The following is a 13,005-nucleotide window of genomic DNA, read 5'->3' on the forward strand; positions in this document are numbered from 1 at the left end:
CTCGCTTTGTGTGAACCTTAAACAGATGTGAAGCCGGTGTGGACCCAGAGTTCACCCCAGTCTTGCTGTTACCCACAAACTAAAAGTATTCACCGTGTACACATATTTTCAGCTCAGGGTCACAGTCTGTCACCTGTGTGTAACGATGACAGCTTGGCTGGCAGATCAGATCACCCTTCTGGAGAACAAGAGGGCCTGGCCCAGTAGGAATTCTACACATACCTGATGATTACATGGAGATATCTGATTCCTAAGCCACCAAGGAAACCCATGTGTCAGTTCCTAAAGAGGTGGGGCTACTGGGCATTAACAGGTTTCTAAAGAATGTCCTAGAAGACATTGCTTTGGCCTCTGTGGGTTGGAATCTAGATTTCTAGCATTTACTCAGCGGCTGCTCTTGTTATCTAAAAACAGAGCAAGGGAACTTGGAGCTGGCTTGTGGCCTAACCCTCCTGCTTGCCAGCCTGGCACATGCCATGCTGAAGGTGCCACAGAAAAGCCCATCAGAAACAGGGTTTAAACAATTTTCCTGGAGCAATTTGCCTTTCTCTAAGTCAGTGTTTTGTAAACCCTATTCTGAGGAATCGCAGCTGTCAATAGGTTTTTCTAAGAAAAAGAGGTGGGAGTGTGGACAATAAATCTGCAAATGGGGCCGGGCAGTGGGGGCGCATGCCTTTAATCCCAGCACTCGGGAGGAAGAGGCAGGTGAATCCCTGTGAGTTCAAGGCCAGCCTGGTCTACAGAGCTAGTTCCAGGACAGGTAGGACCCTGTTCAAAAAAACAACACAAAACAAAACAAAATCTGCAAATGGCTCTGTGAAAATTCAAGGAGTGGGATTTCCAGGCTGCTGGAGACTCTCCGTTCTGCTGTGTTGGGCCTCACGTGTTCTAGGCAAGTGCTCTATCCCTGAGCCGTGGCTGTAGCTGGTGCAAAATGGAATTCTTCATGTGTGCATAGAACCTTTGGAGGGAGGCCGAGCTCCTGTAGCCAGGTTCCTGTTAGCCAGGGTTGTGCCCTGTCTGCTGTTGACTTTGCATTTGTTAATATAGTTGAACATGACTTTGAACTTCTGATTCTCCTGCCCCCACCTCCTGATGCTGAAATTACAGTCCTAGGCCTGCTGTATTTTTGTTTTGCTTTGCTTTGTTTTGTTTGTTTTCTTTTGCTTTGGTGTTTTGAGGAAGGTTCAAATTTTTCATGACCCTGAACTTCTGACCTTCTTGCTTCTACTCCTGATGGTTATTGCATCCGTATCCATTTTTGTTTTCAGAGTTGAGGGTAGAATCCAGGGTTTTATGTATAGCCAATTGAGCTATAGCCCCAGCCCTGGGACCAACATTTGAAAAATGAAATAGAAAAGAATAGAAAATCCAAGATAGCATCTGAGGTACTGAAGGACATTTTGTGCATCTTTCATTTGCTTTATGTTTATGTGGCAGGTAGATACTGGGTCATTGTATATTTCTTTTTTAAAAAACATTTATTTATGATGTGGGAGAGCATGCATGTGATACAACGTAGGTGTAGATGTCAGAGGACAACCTGTGTTGCCGTTTCTCCCTTTCTACTACTTTGGTCACTGGGTGCCTTTGGTCACTTAACTGTTAGTGCCTTTATCTGCCGAGCCGTCTCACCTAGTTATTACTGTGGGTCACAGTAAATAAATTTACTTAAGTAATTTTGCAAAATCAAGGACCTTAAAGAATTACAAAGAATGTTTGCAGACTGGATCGGACTTTTGTTACATTCCACGGTACCCTTGTCGCTCTGGACGATACAGCTGGTATCTAGTTTGTGCAGCCATCCTTGAGTGCCTCACTCACCTCTGCCTGAGATCCTCCTTCACTCCAGCTCTGGAAGGAAAAGAATTCCCCTTGATATACACGTTGGTAAAGGTGCCCAGAAGACAGACTAGATTTGATGATCTTGCTTTGAAAAGGAGGAGGAAGAGAAGAGAAAGGAGGAAAGCAGGGGCCTCAGGGAAGATATTTTCCTTGGGTGTTAGAGACTGACAGCATTATGGCATTAATCTATTATCAAAATAACATCCAGCTATTTTTTAAAGATTTATTTGTCTGTTATGCATATAGTGTTCTGCCAGTATGTAACCGCTAAGCCATTGTTGGGGGATGCTGCTTGTTCATTCCTGACCAAAAAGGGAAAATGGTATGGGAAGTCCTTCTATGTGTTGCTTTTATTGGTTAATGAATAAAGCTGCTTTCAACCAATGGCTTGACAGAATATAGCCAGGCTGGGAAAGAGATATAGACAGTAGGCGGAGTCAGTGAGAAGCCATGGAGCCACCCACAAGAGACAAATGCACCAGAACCTTGCCAATAAGCCACAGCCACATGGTGATATACAGATAATAGAAATGGGTTGGTCCAGGCTTTAAGAGCTTGTTGGAAATGCGCTCAAGCTATTGACCAAACAGTGTTGCAAATAATATGGCTTTGAGTCAGGGCAGTCAGGAAACAAACTAGCAGCCTCCCCCAACAAGCCATCTCTCCAGCCCCTGTGATTACAGGTGCACACCATTGTGTCTCACCTGTGATTACAGGTGCATGCCATCGTGTCTCACCTCTGATTACAGGTGCACGCCATCGTGTCTCACCTGTGATTACAGGTGCACGCCATTGTGTCTCACCTGTGATTACGGGTGCATGCCATCGTGTCTCACCTGTGATGACAGGTGCACACCATCGTGTCTCACCTGTGATTACGGGTGCACGCCATTGTGTCTCACCTGTGATTACGGGTGCACGCCATCGTGTCTCACCTGTGATTACAGGTGCACGCCATCGTGTCTCACCTGTGATTACGGGTGCACGCCATCGTGTCTCACCTGTGATTACGGGTGCACGCCATCGTGTCTCACCTGTGATTACGGGTGCACGCCATCGTGTCTCACCTGTGATGACAGGTGCACGCCATCGTGTCTCACATGTGATGACAGGTGCACGCCATTGTGTCTCACCTCTGATTACAGGTGCACGCCATCGTGTCTCACCTGTGATTACGGGTGCACGCCATAGTGTCTCACCTCTGATTACAGGTGCACGCCATCGTGTCTCACCTGTGATTACAGGTGCACGCCATCATGTCTCACCTGTGATTACGGGTGCACGCCATTGTGTCTCACCTGTGATTACGGGTGCACGCCATCGTGTCTCACCTGTGATGACAGGTGCACACCATTGTGTCTCACCTGTGATTACGGGTGCACGCCATCGTGTCTCACCTGTGATTACGGGTGCACGCCATCGTGTCTCACCTGTGATTACAGGTGCACGCCATCGTGTCTCACCTGTGATTACGGGTGCACGCCATCGTGTCTCACCTGTGATTACGGGTGCACGCCATCGTGTCTCACCTGTGATGACAGGTGCACACCATCGTGTCCCACCTGTGATGACAGGTGCACACCATCGTGTCTCACCTGTGATTACAGGTGCACGCCATCGTGTCTCACCTGTGATTACGGGTGCACGCCATTGTGTCTCACCTGTGATTACGGGTGCATGCCATTGTGTCTCACCTGTGATTACAGATGCACACCATCATGTCTGGCTACGTATGTGGGTCCTCGGGCTCGAACTCACGTCTTTGTGCTTTAGTATCTGAGCCATTTTCTCAGCTCTTTTGCAGTGAACAAGCAACTGAATTAATCACATTAAAAAAATTGCATGTGTGTGTGTAGGGGGGTCTCTGAAAACTCCGCTGCCTTCAGAGAAATGAAACTTGAGAGGCAAGAAAACTCAGTTCAGCACAATTTAGCCAGGCTGGTTCAAGCTAAAGCAGTTTGTTATAAGCATATTATGCACGGTACAATTAAGAAAAAAGTTTCCTGGCATAATCCAATCCCCGGTTCATATGGGGGCGTGGTTACAGTCATCCTTCCAGAGATAGGCCACCTGTAGTAGCTTAAGGGCTAGGGAAGGAGCTGGCCTGGTCTCTGTCATACACTAGCATAGTGGGCACTTGGGCTGTTGACCTCCTCCAGTCCTAGCTATGGGAGCTTGGGGAGCCCCTGGCCATGTAGATAATGATATGGCCTGGCCCTTTAGATAACCAAGCTATTAATCACCTCTAATTCCCAGCCTTCTGGGTGGGGAACAGGTTCTAATCTTTCCTTCTGAAAAGATAACCCTGCAAGCTTCACATTCCTGGTTTCTCTGGTGGTCTGTGGGCAAAAAGACCTTTGTGCTCCCAACAAAAAATGAGAGGGAAAATATGAAAAGTTTTTTTTCCCTCACTGTATGCTGAGTTCTATTATTTCTTTTTTGGGGGAGGGGGGTTGGCTAAAACATAGTTTATATTTTTCAAGAAAAATGTCAAGGCCTTTCCCTTTTCTTATCATAATTTAAAAAGAAAAATATGGGGACTGGGGAGTGTGGCTCAACGACAGGGTATTTTTCTCCAATGTGCAAGGGATCATCATCAGCACACACACACACACACACACACACACACACACTCACATGCACAAGTGTATGCAAGCACACACGTGGTCATGCTTCTCCAGCTCTGAAAACTTGGCTTCATATTAATTGAATAATGAAACTGTTCTCCTAACATCGCAAGTGTCTCCAGTCCAGTCCAGAATGTTTATTAGTGATCTACTCAGTACAGAGCACTACTCCAACAGTAGTGGAAAACGGCTCAATGTCTCTGCAGTCAAAGGGTTCTCCGTTTCACAGGAGAGGATCTTTGTGATTCCAAAGCATTTTTCGGGTTGAGAATGTAGCTCAGTTGCCTAGCATGCACAAGGTCCTGAGTTTGTACCATGGAACTGGGTGCGGTGGTGCACACCTGTAATCCTAGAATGTGGGAGGTGCAGGCAGGAGGATTAAGAGTTCAAGGTCGCCTTCAATAACAATAATAAGGCCGGTCCGCGCTATATGAGACTGCCAAAAAATAAAACGAAACCCAAAAGCTCCCCTCAAAGGGCTGGAAAAATGGCTAGGTAAGTAAAATCAGCTATTGTGCAAGCCTGACAATTTTGATTGTGCACTCCAGAACCCACTTAGAAGGTGGATGCAGCAGTGCAAACATCCACAATAACATCAGTGGGCATGGGGTCAGCTAGCCTAGCTCATGCAGTAGCAAAGAGATTCTGACTCAGACAAGGTGGGAAGGCAGGTAGTCTGCTCCTTCTAGATGTGCTCTGTGGCATGCTTGCTTGCTCGCTCGCTCTCTTATGTATGCTCTGTCTCTCTGTCTCGCTCTCTCTCACACACACACTTTAAAAGAAAATGAAAAAAATCTTTCAAAATTTGATTTCTGTTCAGGCAAATGCATATGGCTAATAACAATATAAGCTTGTAAAGTCAGCTTATATTGAAAGCAGACCACATTCTGCTAATTCCTAACTGATTTCCCTCTCTCTGTTCTCTAACTTGTAATCATTATAAGATGATCTATGATCTGTGATTAAATCTTAACTGCATAGGTAGAGAGCTGTGAAGTCTTCACACTCTAGTGAGACCTTAAGCCATCCATTGGAAAGCCCCCAAGAGAAACAGCCACACCTTATGCCCTCCCTGTCTTTCACAGGGTTAGAGTTTTTCTTCCCTGGCACCCATTCAAACTACCTGTGCCTGGAGAGCACCCATGACCCAACAGAGGGATCGTTACTACAGGCTGGGAGTAAGTATTTATGACCTTAAATAATTTTTCAAAAGGCTGGGGAGTTAAGCTAGCCCATCTGTTAGTTTACCTTAACAAGCACAGAACTGGGAAAACAGAGCGGGGGGGGGGGGGGGGGATCCTCCGAGCTTGTTAACCAGCCAGCTTGATGAATTTGTAGCCTACTTGATGAATTCTTGGTTCCAGTGAGAGACCCTGTCTCAAAAAAGCGAGATGGATAGCGCCTGAGAAGGATAGCTGGTGTTGCTCTATGACTCCCATACACAGGTGCACAGTGGAGCACGTGTACCCACGCTGAGCACACGCACTCGTGCTATGCACATCTCCCCATGAAGAAAAGCATCAAGATGGATCCTCTCCCGTACGAACAGGCTGGCAGACTGAGCAGAAGCGATGGAGAGTGACACCAGAAACTCGCATTAAACCCAAACATTTACAGGGCGTGTCAAACTTTTCTCAACATCTTATATGCAGTTACAAACATTATCAGGTTCATATCATAATTAACAATAAATTCACAATTATATCCAAGCATTTACAGGTAGAACAGGGCCGTGATGGGTATGCTAGGAGAGGTACTTGTGATCTTTTGAAGCTTTCACAAGAGAGGTAAAGACGAGCAGGAGAAGCTGTCGTTACCAGCTTCGCCTGAGACTCCCCTAGTTTCGGCACAGGAAGATGCTGTTTCCCAGAAGCTACCATTTGTCACCAGGGTAGCTCTCCAGCACTGACCTGCTTTGTGGAAAACGGTTGAGGTTCGTGAAGTGTCGAGAATAAAACCCGGGCTTTGGGTTGGGCAAGCCCTTTACCAGTGGAGCCTTAGCTCCAGTCTTCATTCACGGGATGCACTATTCCAAAGGTCTTCACTGTCAAGGAGTTAGCCACGCATACTCTGGCCCGACCTTCACTCAGTTCTCTGAAAGGACCATGGTTAATATCCCACTAATCTTAACAGCAGTTTCTGGTTCATCAAATTGACATCTTCCTTTCTCTTTCAGTGGCTGAAACTTATCTACTGAATTAATTCCTTGGTATTCTTGCATGGAACTGTCAGGAAGCTTTTATAAAATCATTTCCATGTAACAAAACCTCATTATAAAAATTTAAACCATACCCAAAAGGCATCCCTCCTTCATGTTTCTGTCCCCATACAAGTCTAGTGTACGAACTCTGGGTTCTTATTGCATAATTATGTTTACTGTTTTGAGACAGAGTTCCATGTGGTCCAGGCTGGCCTTAACTAGCTATGTAGTTAGGATTACCCAGAACTTCTGATCCTCCTGCCTTTACCCTGAGTGTTGGGATTATTGGTGTTTATAGGGTATTGAGAATCAAACCCAGGGCTTTGTGCATGCTAGACAAGCCCTTTACAAACTCAGTTATGTCCCCAGCCCAGACATGTATTGATCTGTATATTTTAATTTTTTAAATTACATTTATCTATTTATGCGTTTGTGTGTGAACACATGTGGAGGTCAAGGACAACTTGCAAGAATGAGTTCTCTCCCTCTACCCTGTGGGTCCCAGAGCTCTAACTCAGGTCCTCAAGCTTCGTGGTACATGCCTTTATCCACTGAGCCATCTTGCTGACCCTTCCTCTACATGGATCTTTCAAGTGGACTCACTAAGTAAAGATTCTCAGTAAGGCTGTGAGTGAAATAAATAAATAAAAAGGAAAAGAAAGGACATGACTGCTCGTAGGCATGGTGGAGGAGAAAGTTATTATAGATAAAAGGGAGAGACATCTGGAAGGGTCCAGAGTGGACACGATCCTGAGCCAAGCCATGCGGGGGGGGGGGGGGAGAAGGGAAAAAATGGAACCAGATGCAGAAGCTAGGAGGCCAAAGGTAAATGGTTGGATTATATAAGGAAGGCAGTCCAGCCCTTGAAGTAGGGGGCAAGGCATGCTAGCCATGCCCTGTAACAGGTAGGGATGCTGGGAAAACCTGGTGGCCAGCATCCACTTTGATATGGTAAATAAGCACCTTTTGTCCCAGATTTGAAACTTAACAGGCTAAAATGGTGGAGCTGTATGCGTCTACTTCACTCTAGGAGGGCTCTTTTTTTTTTCCACTCAAAACTTCTTGAGCAAGAAATGAAATGTAATTCCAGTGGCGCAGTGAAGAGACTGGAAAATCCTGGCCTTGTTCTCCTCCCACTGGCCACACCCCCAATACTTTTCTGGGCTCTTGTCTCTTGGTTCTTATGAATAATTGACAATGTCAATTTTTTAATTAAAAATTTGTGTTCCCCTGTGTTCATGTGTCCATGCCTCCTCATGGGGGGGGGGGGTTCAGAAGATAACTGGGGTGGCAGGTCCTTGCTTTCGAGCTTCTTTGAGGCTGCTGTCTTATCTCTTGCCCTTGCACACACAGGACTAACTTCTTCAGACTCTGCTGCCCCTGCCTCCCATCATGCCTTTGGAGATCCAGGATCACAGTCACAATCATCTCATTCAGTTTTGGTTGTTTTTTGTTTTTTTTTTTTTGTTTCAAGACAGGGTTTTTCTGTAGCTTTGGAGCCTATTCTGGAACTAGCTCTTGTAAACCAGGCTGGCTTTGAACTCACAGAGATCCGCCTGCCTCTGCCTCCCAAGTGCTGGAATTAAAGGCGTGCGCCACCACTGCCCAGCTTCACATTCAGTTTTTACATGGGTCCTGGAGGTCTGAACTCAGGTGATGGAGGAGGGTCATCTTTCTATCTGTTGATTTCATTGGTTAAGCAATAAAGAAACTGCTTGGCCCTCATAGGTTAAAACATAGGTGGGTGGAGTAAACAGAACAGAATGCTGGGAGAAAGAAGCTGAGTCAAGGAGTCACCATGATTCTCCCACTCCAGGCAGACGCAGGTTAAGATCATTCCTGGTAAGCCAGCTCGTGGGCTACACAGATTATTAGAAATGGGCTAGTCCAGGTGCGAGAGTTAGCTAAGAAAAGGCTAGATATAATGGGCCAAGCGGTGTTTAAAAGAATACAGTTTCCGTGTAATTATTTTGAGGCATAAGCTAGAGCTAGCCATGTGGGCGGCCGGGTGCTGGGGATGCAGCCCAGCTGCTCCTATTACAACAGAGTGGCGAACACTCAGGTCTTCACACTTTCTCAGCAATTGTTCTATCAACTGAGCCATCTCCCCACCTTGACAAGAGCATCTGCAATGGAAAGATGGCCCTCTTGAGACCATTGTTCACCATTGCCTTCAGAAAGAAGCTAAACTTTAGGATCTGCAGCAGCCCTCTAACTTGCTTCTCAAGCCACCAGAGCCTTTAATTCCACTGTCCTGCCTCTATTTCATGCCTACTGCACCTGTAGGTGTAGGTTCAGATTGTTCCTGCCTCTCTCACCAACCATGTCCTACTCATTTGCCAACGAATAACTCAGCTATTTTGCCTTCTTTGGAAGTGTGTCCTGACTCCTGTGATTTGAGTTGAGTGCATCACATTCTTGGTGCTCGAATCACATTTTATCTAAGTTTCCACTCTGGATTTATTTATTAATTCATTTTTGAGGCAAGGTCTCCCATAGTTTAGGCTAGCCTCAAACTCACTATTAACTAAAGATGACCTTGAATTTTTGATCCTCCTGCCTCTTCACTGGGTGCTGGGGTTAGAACCCAGGGCTTTATGTATGCCAGGCAAGCAGTCCCCAAGATTCAACATAAATTAAGGCAGTGAGGGAGTGACAGAGAAACACATACACAAGCAAAAAGGACACAATGCATACAAAAATGCAGAGAGACAGCAGGTGTCAATCAACCATGCCACTAGTTAAATGTCAATGGGCCAAAGCTGATGTTTCATTCCTGAAATCCTAGCCCATGGGAGGTTGAAGCTGAAGAAATAGGAATTCAAGACCACTCTGAGCTTTATAATCAGTGTGAGGCCAGCTTGAACTATAAGATATCCTGCCTGCAAGAGAGAGAGAGAGGGGTAGTTCAGTAGTAGAGGCATGTAAATTTCATATTTAAAGACACAAATAAAAAGAAGATGATGAGAAAAATTGTTGTAATGCAAATGTAGAATCATGGAGGTGCTGCGCATCTGTTGTTAAAAAAAGACTATCTGTGAAATGGGTTTGCTGCGGGCCGGTGAGCAGTGTGGGCAGGCGGCGGGTGGGAGACACAGAAATAGGGGAGAAGGGGGGAGAAAGGGAACAGGACAAGAGAGTGGGGCAGAGGCTGCAAGCAGGAAGGGAGTGGGAGTGGCTTGTCTCTTAAAGAGACAGAACATTACATTCCCATTCTTTTCTTATAATAAAAAGCGGGGGATTAGGCACCACAGGTTGAAGGAATTGGGGCAACAGATTCTCAAGACTGCTTCCGGCTTATTTGTGGGTATAATCTTTGGGGGGGGGGGAACCTGAGAAGGCTGGGTGCTGGCCACATCCTGGCATAGCTGGTCTCTTTCTCCTGTCTGGTGTTTGTGACATGGAAATGTCTGGTATCTCTTACACCTGTTTAAGGTATTGGCAGAACAGAGGACAAAGTTAAATTAAGGAAAAAAATTTTAGGACCAGGGAATTGAGGGAGATGTATCTGACCTGTTTAAGGTGGATCCTTCAATTCTGCTCCCTGGAACTCACAAGAATTTTTTTGGGTTTGTGAAAACAGAAGTTTTAGACATATATATTGTATAAACAGTAGCATATTTATGTCAGAATGACTGTGACAGATATTTTTGCACAATGAAAAGTATTTTTAAGACTATGGAAGGCAGCATGAGAGAAAAATTTGATCTGAAATTTGTTTGGTGAGGTTGTCCTTTTAAACTGACAAAACCTCTCAGCTGTCAAACTGCATCAGAGATCTTTGAGAAGAATAAAATTTTACTTGAGTTACTGATTAAAAAAATGACAAAAACTTACTTGGTTGGCACCCAGAGCTACTCCTCAGGGTCCTCCATGGTTACTGAAGGTCATAGTTGCCTTTTGCTGTTTGGTGCAGGGCCTGCCAGGCTCCAGAAGATCCTGTGGGCTGAGAAATCTGTATGAATACAAGCCTACCTTGACCTGAGCAGTTAAGCTGTCTATTCCAGTGATTCTGTCCACGTCAGGAGATCTTCAGTTTAGATGAAAGGCAGTTGCAGCAAATTGTGGATGCATGTTGTTGTGTGCCCGTTAGACTTCTGTCGTTTTTGGAGGAAGTAGAGTGCTGCTGTTAGGAGCCAACCTGCCCGTTTTTGTTATGAAAAGTTTTTAAATAATCAAATATTTAAATATCACATTCCCCAGATCTCTGAGCAGTTGAGGAATGTTTATTAGGTATAAATATAGTATAGAATCTGTCTGGAAGGTTGGGTCTGAGCTTGATCGCATTGGCTCTCAACTTAACAGGTAAGATTTACACTCATAAAACGATAGAAAGAAGAAGAAACTGCTCGCTATAGAACTGACAATAGTAGAGAACAGCTTAATATATTTTAAATGAGGGTTGGATTAAATATAAAGTTTTTTGTAAGAGACTTAAAAGTACATACCAGTTTAAAACATGAGACATTGTTTTTGTAGTCTGAAATGAGATGCAACAAACAATTATAACATTAAGCACAGGTGCATTTAAGTTACACGTATGAACATACACACATAGGGTGAACAGGAATTGGGGAAAGTGGATGGTCTTGGTGGGCCCTACCAAAGGCATAGCACTGCAGAAAACATACATGCAACAGAGTCAACAAGAGGATTTAGTGAAAAAATTTCAGTAAACCAGAGGACAAGGCAGGGTAGACTTCAGTAAAGGTGGGAGAACCTGGTCACCTGACCTGGCTCGGTGTTAAGGCCACCCATGTAACCAAAACAAAGCAAAAAGCAAGCAAACACTCACAAAACCAAAACATGTTATTACAGCAAGGAAGGCCGCTTCACAGTGGTGAAAAAGTCACAGAGCTGGAGAGGTGACTCAGTGCTCAGGAGCACTTGTGTAGTCTCCAGGAGGAGGGAACAAGCCACAACTGACCAGTACGAGCCTGTCACCCTGGTGCTTTCGGAGGTGGCTGCCGGTCTAGTTGAAAACAGAAACCAAACAACCCCACTCCCACCAGCTCCAAGATCACAGAGAGACCGCCTTACTGGGACCAGGCAGAGTGTGACAAAGATGGCTGATACCCTCTTTTGGATCCCACGTGGACTTGCATGCATGTTATAAGATGATAATTATATCATACATGCACTAACCACAAAATAGAAAGGAACTCCAGAATGAGCTGTGTGTGTCTTGAGATACATCCCTCAGGGTCCCCAGATTTATATATATATATATATATATATATATATATAGTACCCACGTAGCTCATTCTCCACTCTAGTCTTCAGATACATCCCTCAGGGTCCCCAGATTTATATATATATATATATATATATATATATAGTACCCACGTAGCTCATTCTCCACTCTAGTCTTCAGATACATCCCTCAGGGTCCCCAGATTTATATATATATATATAGTACCCACGTAGCTCATTCTCCACTCTAGTCTTCAGATACATCCCTCAGGGTCCCCAGATTTATATATATATATATATATATATATATATATATATATATATATATATATAGTACCCACGTAGCTCATTCTCCACTCTAGTCTTCAGATACATCCCTCAGGGTCCCCAGATTTATATATATATATAGTACCCACGTAGCTCATTCTCCACTCTAGTCTTCAGATACATCCCTCAGGGTCCCCAGATTTATATATATATATAGTACCCACGTAGCTCATTCTCCACTCTAGTCTTCAGATACATCCCTCAGGGTCCCCAGATTTATATATATGTATATATAGTACCCACGTAGCTCATTCTCCACTCTAGTCTTCAGATACATCCCTCAGGGTCCCCAGATTTATATATATATATATATATAGTACCCACGTAGCTCATTCTCCACTCTAGTCTTCAGATACATCCCTCAGGGTCCCCAGATTTATATATATATATATATATGGTACCCACGTAGCTCATTCTCCACTCTAGTCTTCAGATACATCCCTCAGGGTCCCCAGATTTATATATATATATGTATATATATAGTACCCACGTAGCTCATTCTCCACTCTAGTCTTAAAGTGTTATCATGCTCAAGTGCACCCTAGTCACAGCCCTAATGGAGAAAGGAGATCCCGCTATAGAAAGGAAACAGTCATGTAACATCCGATTTGGTGTTACACCCTCGGTACAGTTCGCGTGCCACTGTACCGAACGCGAGTCGGGCAAGGGCCTGGAGATTGAAAAGAAGACACAGAGAGACCAGGGTCATTTGAAAGGAGATCAGCCGAATGCCACTTTATTCAGCATTGGGGGAGTCCTTATCTACCTGACTGCAGCACAAGGATCTCCGCCCAGGCAGGTGGGAAATTACCA

General features: G+C 44.8%; 1 protein-coding gene across 5 annotated transcripts in view; it reads left to right on the forward strand.

Moving 5' to 3' along the window:
* Bmerb1 (bMERB domain containing 1) overlaps positions 1-13,005 on the forward strand; it is a 73,106-nt gene that overhangs the window by 16,175 nt on the left and 43,926 nt on the right. For 2 of the 5 annotated variants that reach the window (XM_075942090.1, XM_075942091.1), the window contains exon 2: positions 5,558-5,650. The exons of the other annotated variants lie outside the window; for them this stretch is intronic. In XM_075942090.1, coding sequence (XP_075798205.1) covers positions 5,558-5,650 — 93 coding nt within the window. The remainder of the gene's footprint in view (positions 1-5,557; positions 5,651-13,005) is intronic. 5 annotated transcript variants of the gene reach the window in all.

Source organism: Microtus pennsylvanicus, chromosome 11, assembly GCF_037038515.1.
Source record: "Microtus pennsylvanicus isolate mMicPen1 chromosome 11, mMicPen1.hap1, whole genome shotgun sequence".
NCBI lineage: Eukaryota > Metazoa > Chordata > Mammalia > Rodentia > Cricetidae > Microtus > Microtus pennsylvanicus.